Source organism: Protopterus annectens, chromosome 5.part1, assembly GCF_019279795.1.
Source record: "Protopterus annectens isolate FY-2018-M chromosome 5.part1, PAN1.0, whole genome shotgun sequence".
Taxonomy (NCBI): domain Eukaryota; kingdom Metazoa; phylum Chordata; order Ceratodontiformes; family Protopteridae; genus Protopterus; species Protopterus annectens.
Window position 1 is genome coordinate 664,884,593 of NC_056736.1, and position 17,738 is coordinate 664,902,330.

The 17,738-nt window shown below is 41.4% G+C and overlaps 1 protein-coding gene across 1 annotated transcript in view; it reads left to right on the forward strand.

Moving 5' to 3' along the window:
- LOC122803252 (ubiquitin carboxyl-terminal hydrolase 12-like) overlaps positions 1 to 17,738 on the forward strand; it is a gene marked incomplete at its 3' end in the record, with an annotated part of 535,227 nt that overhangs the window by 389,048 nt on the left and 128,441 nt on the right. The window contains 1 exon segment of the mRNA XM_044072845.1: positions 4,770 to 4,967. Coding sequence (XP_043928780.1) covers positions 4,770 to 4,967 — 198 coding nt within the window.

Sequence of the window (17,738 nt, forward strand, 5' to 3'; positions counted from 1 at the left end):
TATGAACCTAATTATTTAATTAATTGTTTTTTACTTACTGTTGAATGTATATATAATGTAAGTTTTAGTGAAGGTTATATTCAGAAAAAGTAATTCTGATGAAAGCGGTGAATAAAAGTGTTTGTTATGCTAATTTTGGAGTTGTCTCTACCATGCTGTTTTGTGGTTTTTAGTTGGTTATTATAGCAATAACCCACGCCTGGGTGTGGGTAATGCTGGATTTACCCACGGTTGGTGTGGTTTGGTCACGAGGGCGAAGTCCGAGTGGCCAAACAAAGTCAACCGTGGGTAAATCCAGCATTACCCACATCCAGAAGTGGGTTATTGCTATTATACAATGACATTATTTAAGAAAAAAAATAATTACTTTTCTTAAATAATGGCATTGTATAATGCCTCCATGCTGCCCTTCCGCACCTGTCTGGTATTCTGTGGCAGTTCTGATGTACTGCGCATGCGTATGCCTACGCAGTACATCAGAGCTGTGGGCAAAAGCAACAGAGAAAGCAAGATCTCCATTGCTTTTTACAAACTGTTTCGCTATGTTAAATGGGTTTAACATAGCGAGACAGCTTTAAAAAAAGCAACAGAGAATCTCCGTTGCTTATTTTAAAGCTGTCTCACTATGTTAAACCCATATAACATAGCGAGACAGTTTTGAAAAAAGCAATGGAGAAAGCAAGATCTCCGTTGCTTTTTACAAACTGTCTCGCTATGTTAAATGGGTTTAACATAGCGAGACAGCTTTAAAAAAGCAACGGAGAATCTCCGTTGCTTATTTTACAGCGGTCTCGCTATGTTAAACCCATTTAACATAGCGAGACAGTTTTGAAAAAAGCAAACTGTCTCGCTATGTTAAATGGGTTTAACTTAGCGAAACAGCTTTAAAAAAGGCAACGGAGAATCGCTGTTGCTTTTTTTAAAGCTGTCTCGCTATGTTAAACTCGTTTAACATAGTGAGACAGTGTTGCTGTAAGAGTTATAGTAATGGAAAAAGTCTGGGCGACCGGACCTTTTTCCATTACTATAACTCGGATTTACAACGTGCACGCTGACCAGTCAGCGTGCACGTTTTTGAATATTAATGCGGGGTCGTTGTATAATGTGTATTTTACCATAGTTGGTTTGGTTTATTTGCTGATTTCTGTAACATCCTGGTTAGCATTTGTGTAATCTACAAGAGGTCAGTTCACATATGGTAGCTCAATAATATTGTCACAGAGCTACTTGATTGAGTACGTTTTGCAGCCTCTACAGCTATTTCACTCAGCTTTAACATAATAAACTGATGCTTGTCATTGATTCCACTGTCCTCAGGAAACCATACTTGTCACATGTCTTCACTGTAGTACCTTAATAAAAGACACGGGCTTGTAGAAAACCCCACAATCCTCATTATCTGTATGCTCCTTCTGGTGGTTAGCAGGTTAGCATATTGTTGAGATGAACAGTGCATTGAGCTGCTTCTCGCTGTGCCAGTTCTGTCTGTTTTTGCACAGATTCCTTTTTTTGTACTATTGAGCACGCAGATCTGTTTATGAATCGAGTGTGAATGTAGCTGCTGTGGTGCTCACTGCCCTAAGTCTAGTACACAGTGCAGAAGCCACCTTGCGGATTTGACCATATGTTGCCACACTTCACTTGTCATTCAGAGAAGATAACAGACTGCCTTTTACTTCCTGAATTACAATACTTTTCTATTAAGTTATGTTTCTACTTTATTTAATCATTCAGTGGAATAGTGAATGTCTCTCTGGTTCGGCTGTAAGCTTAAATGCTTTTGACAAAAGTATCAGTCACTTCCTGTTACATTTGTATGGATCTTGAAATAATTTTATTCACCACTAGGTCTATGACCTGCTTTCAGGAGAGGCCCACGTACAGTGTTTATGAAGTGTAGGAGAAATTAGTTGTAGGCATTGTTGAAATAACATTGCATCTGATGCCCATTTTGTCTGATTCATCCGATGGAGCTCTTATCCAACTCTGAACCAGCTGTGGGACCTCCAAACGTGTAGCTTCAAGGCTCTGACTCCTCTTGTACCCATAATCCCGCTGTTCATCAACTCTGAATACCTCAGACTGAGTTTGTTACCTAAAAATGATATATTTACATGAACTGAACCAAAAATGGAAACTAATCAGGGATAAATTTAAAAAGGTGTATACAACAACCTGCAGTGGTTGATATGGCGAGACTTATTAGAGTAATAGGATAACAAACACTGGGCTGTCGTTATGGTAAGTACATAACGTTTATTCGTCTTCCAGTAAGGTGATGCTCAGACAGTTCAAACCAGTAGCAGATTGCGGACTAAAATTCTGTCCCCCAGAGACCATGGTTCTTTTGACTTTTCACTTTCACCTGAAGGGTAGTGGAGGTCCATACCCTTGTTATAGAACTGCCCACAGTGAAGAGAGTGAAAGTCTGTCTTTATTTTTATTTATTTTTGGGGGGTATTCAGAAGTCTTTGTTTGGACTTCATTAGCATTATCGGCACCTGTAAGACTAGTTTCAAGCTTGAGCCTGTCGTCCTTCTTTTTCAAATTTTATTTTGTTGCTTTGCTACATAGTAGCACAATGCATTTTTGCAGTTGTTTATACTCAGAAGACACTTAATTAAAAAAAGGAAGAGCAAGGTTATAAATGCATAACATTGCCAGTGAGTGATTGAGATAACATAAAAAATATACACTTATGAGACAACAAGCAAATCAAAAGGTGCTGTAATTTTGCTATTAGATAACCTGGCTAAAATTAAAGCTCAAGTAAGTTGTGCAGCATTCTGTAGCTTGCAATAAGTAATTTTTCCCAAATGAGTTTTAGGTATTATAAACAGTAGGTAAAGAAACCCCTTAAATGAGAGAGACAAAGATTATGAAACATGTTAAAAATCAGTAATTTGAACCAATAGTTTCCAAGGAAATTGCCAATCAAAAAAGGATTTTTTAATTTATTTATTTATACTCCGTTAAATATTTGCCCATCGTGGTATCACAAAAATGTTTTTAGTGATTTTTTTTCCCTAGAGTCATCTGGTGAGTGATAGTATAAAACTTTACCAATGCTAGCATTACTAGTAAAGAATACATGGTAGAGTTAAGCTTATTATACCTTATAGTCCATTGCTATGGTACATTTTGTAGAATAAAGCAGAATGGAATTGTTTTAGTATTTTTAATCGTCTGTTCACAGTTGGATAAAATAATTATACTATTAAAGTATGTGCATTTTCATTGCCACAAACCTTGCATGTTGTTAAACAGCCTAGGAATAAATTTTTATAGGGGAGGCAATGTAGCCATTACAGGACATCATAAACTTTAGCTTGGAAAAGGGATAGTACTGTAGTGAGTAAATCCATATCCTTCTCTACAAATTATCTTTTTCTAATTATTTATCATACTTTGACCAAACAAATGAAGTAATAAGTTATCTTTAATCTTTTAACATCAAAGCATACAAGTCAGTACATTTTTAGAAGCTAGAAATTGTTTTAAAATTTTAAGTGAACACATTTATTCTTTTTAATGAAATGTAGAAAGCTGCAGCTTTAAACTGGTTCAAGTAAACCCATGGTCAATATTGAATGAGAAGGATGTCTTGCTTCCATTTCATTGGGCCATTATGAAAAAGTGTTTCTCTGTCATTATCAGTTAGTGTACATCAGATTTTTCCATAAGTTGTTTTTAATTTCCACATTATAGAAATTCATCCCCCACAGTTATTTATTTCACATTTTTATAGACTAAAGCAAGAAATCGAAAAGGTGAACCACTTTGCTTCCCTCTGATTCGTATGTCTTAGGTCAGGCAGTGAATATTACATCCCTTGAGATTGTTTCCCATTTCTGTCATTGTCATAGATTCACAGATGAAAATGATTCATTTTAAATTTACCCAAGGCCAGTGGGTGCCTTGTATATTAATTTTTGCTGTCCATTACTGACATTTGTTGTACAGCACAGCTTCGAGTGACATGCTGCCTTGGGTATGCATGCTAGGTACTGCACTTAGGTTCATAGGTTCATACTAGGCTATCTGCCCTAGGGCATTTACAAGCCTAGCCAGAGTTTGCCTCATGAAACATTTTTAGTAGATTGATGCAGTGTGTTGCTCACTTGCCTCCTCCTTCAGTCATCTACAGACATATGAATACTGAGTGAGTAAGGCTAAGAACAGAAAATTATGAAAATTGGACAATTTTGTCTTAATGTTACCTGCATCAAGATTTTGTGTGGCATTCTTATTCTTTTCTAACTCTATTTACAGTCCTCGAGTCTCTTTATGTAGAGTCGTAACTTCTTGCCGTGACTTAGGAATCTAAATCTCTTCCTAGAACATACTGTTCAGTTAATTCTTTATTTTTAACAAATATACCTAACTTGCCATTGAGAATAAATAAATTTAAAGAAAATAATGTCCATAATTTATCAGTAAAAATAAAGAACTAGGATCAGAAATTGTTGAAAATCATTGGCATGGTAGATTAGTATAAGGTATTTCAGTGTAGCACCACATACTCAAACATTTTTGTTCTTATTGCTTGTTTTGTATCAGAAGTGAAAATTAAATGGTAAATGAAGACTATACATGAGCACCAGGATTTATGAGGAGTGCATACTTGTTGTGTAGTACTTTGAACTATAGGATCTGTTACAAAATGTTAATAATGATAAAGGAACATCTTTCATGCAAAAGCATCCCTGGTGAAAAAAAAATTCTGCTTGTATTACATTCATTTAACAAATTTATCTTCATTTTTGCAGGATGAAAGTAAAAAAGCTACCTATGATTTTAGCCCTTCATCTAAAGAGATTTAAATATATGGATCAGCTACATCGATATACAAAGCTGTCTTACAGGGTAGTCTTTCCATTAGAACTTCGACTTTTCAACACGTCAGGTGATGCCACCAACCCCGACAGAATGTATGACCTTGTTGCTGTGGTAGTTCACTGTGGAAGGTAATGAATCTATCTGTTTTAACTGTTGGTTTCTTTACATTGTATTGTTTGAAAAATGTGTATTTTTTTCTGACCAAAACCTTCCCCGTCTGTCTTGATTTTATATCCCTAAAATTATTGCTGATGTTGGATTTGTACTTTTACAAGAAGAAATAAAAATATCTGCATACATTTTAGTGTGTCGCAGTCCTCTTGACAGTTCAGTTACAATGACAGACCATTGTAGGTATCTTACCTTTCTTCATCCATAACTATGATATATTTATTTATTAGCATTTGTTTACTGGGATGATTCAACTGAGAATGATAGATGCCCTTTTTCAGCATAGGTCTGGAGAGAAAAGCGCCGCACAGTATAATGCTAATTTAGAGACATTTAAAAACAGAAATAATTAAGTACAGTACTGAAAGTTAAAAGCAAATTATTTCAGTATGTTACAGTGCCTAGAAATAATAAAAGAAGATTGGTGGGTGTGTTGTGGTTAGATATAGCCTTGCTTAGGTGGACTGGTACAAAGAACATGACATAGGGATCCAACTAGCAATGAAATACACTTATTGTGCAATATCACATCCCTGATTGTCCGTATCCATCATAAATTGGGTATTTTGGAAATGTATGCATTTTTAAAGATAAATTCCACTCTGCTTTTTGTACTGAAGTAACAAGCAAGCTTAAAACTTAACCATTCTGGACACATCACTGCACTGTTTGATACTACTAGTGGGCTTCAGTGCCTTTGGACTACACATGATATAAAGTAAGACAGATGTGCCTTTATTTGTGTCCTTTTTTTCTTGTGGACGAGATAGCAACTTAACTTTTAACATTTTTCTTCAGTTGTCAACACCAGCAGGTTGCGTGGCCCTGGGGTATTTTGACATCAAGACTTCAACAGAAGTTGAATGAATGACTGTTCCCATCATCGAGGATGATTACAGGCTGTTGCAGGAGTGCTGATCCTAGATAGCTGACCATTCTGTATAGATCCTGTCTGCTCTGTCCAGAGTGTGCAACAAAGGTCTACCTTTTGATGGAGCTGGCAGCACCAATAGAGCTCCTTTGAGTGTCTCTTGGTGTTACATTGATCCCTGCTATCCCAGAGCCGTGCCTGCAGAGTCTGTCTTAATTCATTGGACTTTGAGATTCCCTGTTTCTTCATCTCTCACATGCTCTTACTCCACTGGGTTTTGAACTTAATGACATGGGCATTTCCCACTTTGTGGAGTGCCCTAGTCTCTTAGGATATTTACTGCTTTGCCACCTTGGACTATTATTGAAATGAGTGATTCAGCCTGTGTCCCATCTCCTGGTATCATACTTGATGTTATCACTCACCATTCTTTTTTCTGATTTGATGCAGTTTTCCCGTCGGTACTTACTTAGTCCCCCTTACCAGTCTTCCTAAATCCACTTTTTAACACCTTTTACCTTGCACCTACCCTTGCTATTATTCTTTCCCCTAGCAGTCCTTTCACAGCACTTGACTATTTTGTGCTAATTTGTTGCCCTTTTCCTGCCACCTCTCTACTATCTTACTTGCGTGTTCCAGGAATACATTCACACACCATGATGTTGTTATACACACCATTGCTACCAGACTTAGGTTCTGGAATTTGTGTTCAGCGTTTATATGACCAGTGGGGTTGAAATCCAGTGTAACGGGTTTGAAATTACTCAAAGTGACTTCACCCCCTCTTCTATTGAAGGCCATCCAAGGCAACACAATTCTCAATGTCTCAGAGCAGAAGTACCTAGGAATGACACTCAAGTCTTCACTGTCCCTTAACACTTGCACAGATAAGACATTTTGATACAACTAAAACTGTTACAGAACCACATGTCTTTCACCCATGTCTGGGACTGCCATTGTCAAAAATGTTCTGTTTCCGTAACTTGAGTGTATTTTGCCTTTGCTCGTTCTGCATTCTTCTTACAATACTCAAAAATTATCTGTTACACAGAACAAAATGTTAAGGTCAGTAACACAGGTCCACCTTTCTTCTCAGGATTCTGCTTTTCAAAATCTTAAACTTGAGCTACTGAGAACCTGAAGACAGCCCAGTACTGACACCAGTTCCCTCTGCCACAACCCAGACGTGGACACCGAGCTGTCTACCTGCACATCCGCCAAAGCTGTGCATACGTCTGCTACAGATGTAGAAGAGGAACCATGACTGATTATATCCAAGGGGCCTAGGGGGATTCCCCAAATATTAGTTAGGGAAGAGGTGCCTGGTACCCACATCAAATCTAAGCAGGGGTATGACATTTCTAGATTTGTTAAAAGCATATGTTTCTTTAAAAAAGAAACAGAAACCCAAATATGTGAATTCTATAACTAAGGATCCTCACTAAGAGAGGCAAGACTTTACTTAGGGTCTGTTTAATGATCTTATGGCCCTGAAATCCCCACAATGATTCTGACCCCGTTTCCATTCCCTGGTCTTCTGATTCTTCTAAGAGGCCTTGGGATTTTGATTCTTCTGATGAAGAGTTGGATTCTGGCGAAGAACCTGTGGCATATTCCTCCCAGATTTATTCTCCTCTTGCCAGGAGTCTGAAGATTCACTGTCCCCTGATTCTTCTTTTGAGGAATTTTCTTTTGGGGATACAGTGATCCATATGATGGAAGGCTTTAAGTGAGACTGTTCTTGGGATTCTGACATTCAAAAGAGATACTATGAACCCTTGCAGATGGACTTGCCTAGATCTTCTGCATTCCTTTGTGTTTGAGCTGCTTTTTTGGATACATTTGCAATAACCTCTTAGGCTCTTAATGCTCAACTTCCTGCCTTCAAGAAGTCAGATTGTGTAAAGTCCCTGTATAAAAGTCCTTAATCTGATTCTGCTGATGTTCTTCGTGTTTCACTGTTGCAGTCATTGCAGTTGGGTAATCTGCTGGCAGGTTGCCCTCAGTCAGCCTGATTAACAAAGTCTTGGGTCCTGCGTCGGTTGCTGTCCCTGTCAGGCTGTCAGGGGTATAAAAATTGCAGCCAACGCCATTACATCAGTCTTTCTTGCCGCACGGTGTCCAAAGCAGAAGCAGTTCGCAAGTACCAGTCGGCCGACTCCTGAAATTTTCCTTTTCGTGTTTTAGAACCAAAGTCTTCTACTAAAAAGTTAAGTACCCCATTGGGGAAACTTTTTCTTGCTTCTTACCGATGTCAGTAAAAGTTAATAATTGCATTACTTGTGGGAAGCAAATATCTCATAAGGATTTTCATTTGTACTGTATTCCTTGCCTAGGCCCTGATCACAACGTGCCTTGCTGTCTGTTTTGTTCATAGGTTCATACTAGGCTATCTGCCCTAGGACATTTATAAGCTTAGCCAGAGTGTGTTTGGCTTTCGCCACCCCTTGGAATGAGTATACTGTGCCCATTTTAAGGTTTAGTTTACTGTACCTCTGTCTAACAGTGACACAGAAGTGACCCCCAGGGTAAACCTACGATCTCCCATCCACTCATCAAGATTTCTCTTGAAGAGAGTCAGTGAGGGGCTCTGCCTAACATGGACTGGGATTTTATTCCAGAGTGAAGGGAGCCTCTGGGTTATGAATCTGTCCCTCCAGCATGTCCTATTTATTTCTGTGCTGAGGTTCAAATCTCTCGCTCGCGTAGCTCTGGTGGATTTGGATTTTCTGAGGTGGAGCATGTCCATTAATTCCGGGTTGGACATAGCCTTGTACGCCAGGCATAGATCGCCTCTGAGTAGGCGGTATGCTACTGAGTAGAACTGGAGTTTCTTTAGCCCGGCAGCATATGGCATATGTTTGAGTCCCTTGATCCTCTTGGTGAGGTACTTTTGGGGTCTTTCCAATTGCTGCAGGTGTCGGGTAAGGTACATCCCAAATAGGGCATTGTACTCAATTATGGGCCTGATGAGGGAAGAGTAAAGGGGCACAATGACCTCTCCCGATCTAGATGTGAATCCCTTCATGATAAGGTGGGCAATATAGAAGGTCTTTCTAACCACTTTGGCAATGTGAGTGTCAAATGAGAGGTTACTGTCAACTTGGGTCCCTAGGTCCCTAATTACTTATTCCGTACTTAATGGATTACCACCTATGTGGTAATTTGTGGGCACTTTGTTTTTCTCAAAGGGTATGACTATACACTTTTTGGCGTTTCGTTTAAGGCCATGGCTCTGGCACCAGTTTTCTGTTTCTATGAGACCCTTTTGAAGGATGCTCGTGTCCGCTGGAGAATCAGTTATGGCGCCCAGTTTGCAGTCATCTGCGAACTTGGTCAGCCACAATCCTCCCATGTTAGTCTGTACCTCAGAAAAATAAATACCGAACAAGAGAGGTCCCAGGACCGAGCCCTGTGGGACGCCACTTGTGACTGATTTAGAGTCTGACATGGCTCCAACAGTTCTGACCTTGTGGGTTCTGTCCTTGAGCCAGTTTGCAACCCATCTTATGACATAGGGGTTTATATTTAAGCTGGAGAGCTTGTCTATGATGCCCGAGTGGGGTATTGTGTCGAAGGCTTTTGCAAGGTCAAGGTAGGCTGTGTGAACTACCTTATCCTCATCAATGGCCTTGATGACTGTTTCAAAGAAGTCGACCAGGTTCAAGAGGCAGGATCTGCCCTTAACAAAGCCGAATTGGTAGGATCCAGTATCTGTAGGTCCCCAATGTCTTTGTTAATGAGTTCCATAATGATTCTCTCCATAGCTTTGCAGACCAGGCTCGTCAAGCTTATGGGGCGGTAATTTCCAGGGTTCGTAGAAGCAACTCCTTTGTGGAGTGGGACCACTGTTGCTGTACGCCATTCTTTGGGTACATATCCTGTAGTAAGGCTGAGATTAAACAGCTGCCTTCTGTGTGGGTTTAGCTCTTCTTGGAGTTCATGTAGCATGCAACCCGGGACACCGTCTGGTCCCATTGATGCTGTGTTTTTAGCTTTGGAGAGGGCGGCTCTCACCTGGGCATCTGAGATGTCAGGGAGGCAACACTCTGCTTGGATAGATATTTGTCCCTTTGGGGGGAGAAAAATTTACACTGAACCTGTCTGCTAGTATGTTGGCAATGTCTGTGGGTTCAGTGTATTTTTTGTCATTTTGGACTAACTCTGAGCTTATCTGGGAGTTTCCACTCAGGTTTCTAACATAACTAATGAAAGCCTTGTGATTATCTTTAGTGTCTTGTGCAATTTTTCTCTCAAAGTTGGCCTTGGATGATTTTATTAGTGATCGTAGTTTTTTTGCTAGTACTGATCAGAGATGCCTTCCCTTTTATGGATTTTGCTCTATCATGTAGTAGCTTCCTCCTTCTGGTGTATAGCTTATTAATGGGCTGGGATCCACCAGACAGGATGCCTGCCTTTGGGGGAATGGGTCTTGGTTTTATTTGGGATTGCATGATCCATGCTTTCCTGTAGGTGTCCATAGAATGCGTTTATAAAGGATTCAGCAGAGTGGGCTGTGGTTTCCATTGGCTCGGGGGCCTTGAAGGATTCCATTTCGGTCTTAAGAAGTGTGAAGTCAGCTTTTGAGAAGTTCTTCACTGTGGTCTTCTGTGCTGGGGGTGGGGGCGGGATGTGGATTTCCAGGGAGATTAATTTATGGTCCGATCTTACCAACGAGGGGTATACTTCAGGTATGGAGCATTGTGTCCCCATGTTTGTGATGATCAGGTCTAATATGTTTTCCCCTCTTGTGGGAGAGGTGACTAGTTGTTCCATAGCATTTGAGTTTATGAATTCTAGGAACCTTTGGGCTAGGGTATTGGGGCTTGAGTAATGCTCCCAGTCTATGTTTGGGTAGTTGAAGTCCCCCAATATGATGGTGTTTGGAGAGACCTTCATATTCTCCAGTGTCTTTAGGAAGGCCGAGTGGGGTTCCTGAGTTTGAGAGGGTGGTCTGTAGCATGCTACAAACTGGAGGGCGGTTTTGCCCACTGTTAGTTGCACATGGATGGTCTCCGATGCTTCGTGCATTGCCACTAACCTGGAGGTGGGGTATCCTTAATGAATATGGATACTCCCCCTCCTTTTGTGGTTTGGTCCAAGTTCTGGGGCTGAAAAGCATGATATGAGTTATAACCTGGTAGTGCTGGGGTGCTCTCTGGAGCCTTGAACCAGGTTTCTGTCACTGCACAGACATCAATGTTCTCCATACTGAGGAGGGCTTCGAGAGCGTGCATCTTGAGGTTTAGACTTCTGGCGTTGAGCAGCATTACCCTTAGTTTCTTTTTACTTATGTTTTTTAGGGAGGTGGGTTTGTCTTTTGAGCCTTGCCTAAAAAAGGCACTATGGGGGTGGCAAGAGCCTTTGCCAATATCCGAAAGCCCAGGGGTGACAGGTGCAAGCCGCCCTTGCAAGCAGCGTGGCTTGTCGAGCATGTCATCCCAAGCAGACAGACATTGGATCCCCTTAGAATGACACCAATACTTAAGCCAGTTGTTAAAATTGATCATTTTGTCTTTGTACTGTGGCATCATTCTTGGTGAGGGTAAGATGCTGCTCAAGGTCAGGGTCATACCGGCCTGGGCTACATAATCAGAGAGCACCTCTATGTCTCTTTTCATGTAGTCCAGGGAGGTACGTCTCAAGTCATTCACACCAGCATGGACAATGACTGAGTCATATTTGTACCTGCTTTGGAGTGACCTGAGTGCTTGTGTTATGTGGCGGATTCTAGCGCCCGACAGGCAGCTTACTGTGACCTTTTCCTTGTTCAGCCTGGTGAGCGGGATGTCAGTGTGTCTGACTATAGAGTCACCTATTACAAGTGTGTCAGGTATGTTGTTTAGCCTTAAGGGCTGTGACTGTTTGGCACACTGACTTTGTGAGTGCTAAATTTAATCAACGCACTATTAAACGTTGGTATATATTTGCTTCTAAATATTTTGGTTCACGCTTTAATTATCCAGAAATGTCGTTGGTTAGCAATCCGACTACTGGAATACCTAAAAAACACAAAGAAAAAGACAGAGACAGACCGTCGAAGTCCAATACTGATGACGACGCTTCTCCTAAGCCAATCGCCAGTTCACCGGTACTCAGTGAGGTGCTTTTGCAGCCCCTGATACCCGCTACTTCTGATTCGCAGGCCTCTACTGAGACCTATTCGGAGTCTGGTATGCCGCGATATGCTTCAATTATGGAACCCGCGGATGTCTCTACCTTAGATGGGTCCGGAGCCGCTGTGCAGGCACTGGCTTCTGTGGGTGTTTTCAGGCCTACAGATTCGTATATTAGACCGACGCCATCTTCAAAACTAAGGCCAAAATCTAAATTTATATCTAAAAAAAAAATTATGCCTGGGCCACATATGCAGGCCCATATGCCTAAAAAACAAATGATCAAAATGGCTGAAGATTTAATTACTCTGATCAGGGGTAGACCCCCCCCCCCCTTTCTAAGAGGCCTAGGCAAGACACTGATTATGACTCTTCTGAACAGGATTCTATTTCTTCTGACTCCTCTAATGAACAGGATTTGTCTATACCTACTTATGAGGACTCTGATGCAGAAGATTCCATTCCTTCTACTTCACCCCCTGAGGATTTTTCTTCTGGGGAAACTACATACCTTACGGGAACATTTCCACTGGGAAAGTCAGGATTTCTCTGAATCTAAAAAGAGACTTAGGGATTTTCTTCTTCTTCCTCAACATAGTCCTTTGGCTATACCTCCTGTCCTAGACATTGTTGATGATGTATTTACAGAAAATAGTATGGCTCCTGATTCTCTGCCTCCGGCTCCTTGTAAGCCTGACAGATACTACAGGGTTCCTGACTCCCACAAATTCCTTTTCAAAAATCCTATTGCAGATCCTGAAACCATTTTTCTGGGTCCCAAGGGCATTAAGGCCTCTACTGCTAAAAATCCTTCCCCTTCTGATAGAGATTTCAGGGTGCTGGATAGATGGGGTAAGAAGGTTTACACTTCTGCAACCTTGGCAATCAGGGCTTTAAACTGTTAATTTCATATGCTTAAATACCAGCAGCATATCATGGGACTGCTTAAACAGAAATTGATGTTAATTTCTGACTGTGTGGAAAATAAAGATTTACAGGATTTATTGCATTCAGCTGAACAAGTTGGAAAACATACTTTGCAATGTGGTTTTGATTCTTTGGAGGCCTCATGCAGGGCTGCTGTAACTGGCTAAGAAGGCATGCTTGGTTCAAAGAGCAAACTCTGCCTGATCATGTTAAAGCAAAATTGTTGGATGCTCCTTTACAACAAGACTGTCTCTTTGGTAATAAGGCTGAAGAAGTTTTAAAAAAGATGGAAGATAAAGCTAAATCTATGCAAACTGTGAAAGATTTCTTACAAGTGCAACCTCCAAGATTTAGTAGGCACTGGCCTACTAAGAACTGATCCTTTCCATTTCCTTCGAGAGCCACTCAAGTCAAACCCAGACATTCCAAAGGCTCCAGGTTTCAGTCACAAGGGACTTTTAGAACAAAACAATGGGGTGCCTCCTCCTCCAAATCTGGAAGCAACAAGGCACCTCCCTATGGTAAGCAGTCTCCATGACTTCCCTCTACACTTACCAAGCACTTACCTTTCAGCCTCCCCTTTGGGCGGAAAACTGGCACTTCATGTAAGAAACTGGCAACTTATAACCCAGGACAAATGGATTTTAAATATAGTATCCCAGGGATACAGATTTCATTTCCACACGTTGCCAATCCCAAATGGATGGCCAGATCTGCCCCCAAATCAGGGGGCAGAGGCCCAGAAACAAGTACTCTCTCTCATGAACATGGGAGCTATTCATCCAGTCCCAGAACAGGAAAAGGGACAAGGTTTCTATTCAAGACTTTTCCTGGTACCCAGAAAAGACAAATCATGGTGTCCAGTTCTGGACTTATCTACTCTAAACACATTTCTGGACATTCCAAAATTCACAATGCTGACTCTTCAACAATTACTTCCTATGCTAGGCAAAGATGCCTGGTTATTAACTCTAGACTTAAAAGAGGCTTACCTGCATATCCCAATCAGGGAATCTTGCAGAAGATACCTCCGCTTCAAAGCAGGCTATTTGCATTACCAGTTTTCTGCACTGCTCTTTGGCTTATCTACTGCGCCCAGGGTCTTCACAAACTGCCTGGCTCCAGTAATTGCATTTTGCAGGCAAAGAAATATTCAAATGTATCCATACTTGGACGATTGTCTAATTCAGGCAGAAAACAGGGACATTCTTCAAAAACATCTGGCGTTTGTAAAAAAAAGGTTCTAACTTGTCTAGGGTACACCATAAACAAAAATAAATCACAACTGGTACCCTCTCAAAAAATTATTCCTGGGTGCAAACTTGAATACAACTGCCCAGATGGCTTACCTTACACCAGAAAAGCAAATTAATTTGGTGACTTACTTCAAACAGGTGGCCACAAAAACCCTGCTATCTGCAAGACAAATTCTGCAAGCCTTTGGGTTCATGGCCTCCTGCATTCTTCTAATTCCATATGCAAGACTGCATATGAGGAAACTTCAGTGGTACTTAAAAAGCTTACGGAGTCAACATTGTCACAGCCTGAAAACAGTAATTCCTATTATACCTTGCCTGCAGCTAGAGTTCCTGTGGTGGGCAGAGGCCTGCCAACAAAACAAGGGACTGCCATTCGCTCCACCCCCTTCCGCCCAAACCCTAACTACAGACGCATCAGACTATGCTTGGGCTGCTCATCTGGCAGGGAAGTGCATTCAGGGCAAATGGAGCTCAAATCAAATGCACCTTCATATCAATCAAAAAGAGATGCTAGCTGTACAGAGTGCACTGACAGCCTTCAAGGACTACCTTCATCCAAGACAATTAATGATAAAGACAGACAACACCACAGTCATGTGGTACATAAACAAGCAGGGGTCTACACACTCCTATCCCCTTTGCAGACTAGCCATGGCATTGTGGAACACGGCCTTGAACTACCAAATACAAATACAAGCTCAATTCCTGCTAGGAAAGCTCAATACTCTGGCAGACGGACTAAGCAGAAATCTCATGGACCCACACAAATGGAAACTGGAACCACGGATTTTCAATATGTTGGCATGCAAATGGGGGAGTCTAGACACAGATCTTTTTGCCTCACCTCAGAACTATCAGTTGGACATGTTTTGCACAAGAACTCATCACAAAAAAGCCTGGAAAGTGGAAAACCTATCAGTCTATGCCTTCCCCTCTGCCCCTGCTCTCCATAGTTCTACTAAAAGTCAAACAGGACAAACCAAAAATGATTTTGATTGCTCCAGACTGGCCTCGCCAACACTGGTACCCATTCCTGCGCAATGTGTCACACCTTCCACTGTGGCACCTACCTTAGACACCTTACTTACTGTCTCAGCAGAACAACCAAATTCTGCACACTCAGCTCCACACTTTGAATCTTGCAGCGTGGCTAATCATCTAAATTCAACCTTGGCATCCCTGAGCAAACCTGTAATGGATGTCATTTTGGAGGCAAGAAGGCCTAGTACTAGAAAATCTTATGCTGACAAATGGAAATATTATGTGCCTGGAATCAATCACAAGGGATAAGCACAACAGTGCCCAATATTCCTCAGATTTTACAATATTTAACTGAGATGCTTCACAAGGGTCTTTCCTTTTCTTCCATAAAAATCCATGCCTCAGCCATTTCGGCTCATTACAATACAGAACCTCCCCTCTTCTCTCATCCTCTGCTAAAGCAGCATCTCAGAGGGGCCAAAAACTTAAGACCACCCAGGAGAGCTCTAACCCCTGCCTGGGACCTCAATTTTGTATTGGAAAAACTCACTCTCCCTCCTTTTGAGCCAGCTGCTACTACAGACTTAAAATTTCTCTCCTGGAAAACAGCTTTCCTTTTAGCAGTCACTTCAGCTAGAAGGATTTCCTAATTACAGGCTCTTATGGCAGTGGAGCCTTTCATTATTTTTCATGCGGACAGGGTGTCTCTCAGGACCAAGTCATCCTTCATGCCTAAGGTGGTATCCAGTGTGGCTCTTAATCAGACCATTCATTTGCCAACTTTTTTTTCCCAAACCACAGAACAAGGGGGAACAGATTCTGCATTCATTGGATGTACACAGACAACTTAGATTTTAAACAGGACAAAATCTCAGAGAAAGTCTGAGCAACTACTGATGGCATTTGCTGCAGGGGCAGAGGGAAAGGCTATTTCAAAGCAGACTATTTCCAAATGGATAACCCATTGTATTCATTTCTGCTATGTGCACCATGGTAAATCTATCCCCCAGGGGATCGGATCTCATTCCACCAGGGCTGCATCTACCTCTACAGCCTTTCTCAGAGGTGTACCTACCAGAGACATTCTAGAAGCTGCTACCTGGAGCTCAGTTCATACATTCACCAAACATTACCATTTACCTTTATTTTCTAAATCCAGAGCTGGTTTTGCCTCTGCTGTCCTGCAGGGCCTTATAGCTGGTCCTAATGCTGTGTAAATCCATCCTCCCAACCATAGCTTTGGGAATCTACCCAAATGTAATGACTGCAACAGTGAAACTCGAAGAGCATAGTACAGTTGTGTACACTTACCATAAATGTAGATATTCGAGTGTATTCACTGTTGCAGTCCTCGTTACCCTCCTTCCAACCCCCTGTTTTTTTCTCGTACTATACCTCTTCTTTCCTTTACTGTACTTAAAAGCCTTTTTGGTGTATTTGCTTTTGTTTGGAGGTATATTTTTGTGTTTTTAATTACTTAAATATTTGGCTCCTCATTTGCGGGGCACCTGACATGTGGGGCAAGAAAAACTGATGTAATGGTGCCGGCTACATGTTTTATACCCCTGACGACCTGACGTCATGAAAGAAGGGACAGCAACCGACGCAGGACCAAATACTTTGTTAATCAGGCCGACTGAGGGCACACTGCCAGCAGATTACGCAAATGTAATGACTACAACAGTGAATACACTCGAACATCTACATTTATGGTAAGTGTACACAACTGTACTTTGCATTGTCTACATATAAGCCATTCAAACCACTATCGTCCAAGTTTTTACCTTCTTTCAAGGACAGACGTGTTATGGAGATTTATATGGTGGGAAAAAGTGTATACTTTTGCTCCTTTGGCCTTTAAGGCCATTAATTATCAGACCTACATGACTATTTATGTTCTGTCTCTTCTCACACAGTTTTTTTTTTTTTGGCTGATGTGCCTGATTTGGACTGCAAGTGTTCTCCCTTTCTCTCCTAAGTTCTGCCTTTCAGGTGGCTCACCGTTCCATTAAATGTCACTATAATGTGCTGCTGTAAGGCAGCTGCATCTTGTTCTGTCATGAGGAGATAACTCTTGGTTGTACCTTCAAACCTTACCCAAACTTTTAGAGTCACAGTTAAACAACCAGAATGTCTTTGGCACTGCTGCTGCAGAATTATTTAAAACCCTTCAGGATAAGGGTACAGTTATGCAAGACCTGAAGCAAATCTTTATTCCTCTGTACCCAGGTTCCAGAGGAATTGTCCATCAGATCTTCTTTTGTCCATAGGCAGCCTAGACAACCTGCTAGGAGGCAAGAAAGATGTCTTTCCATTTCATTGTTGCAGTATTCTTAACATGAGGGATCCCTGCCAAGTGCGGCCCTTTGTCTGGCCAGTATACCAAAGCCTTTATGTTAAGGATACACTGTATGCCACATGTATGCTTCCCGGGCTAGGCTTAGGGAATAAAGGTGATGACTTGATGTATCATCCTCAGAACTTCTCTGCCGCCAGTCCGAACACCATCTGTGATTGTTGGTCTGATTGTTCGAGTAGTTTGCTGCTTTACCTAACCATTTTCAGATAAGTGCT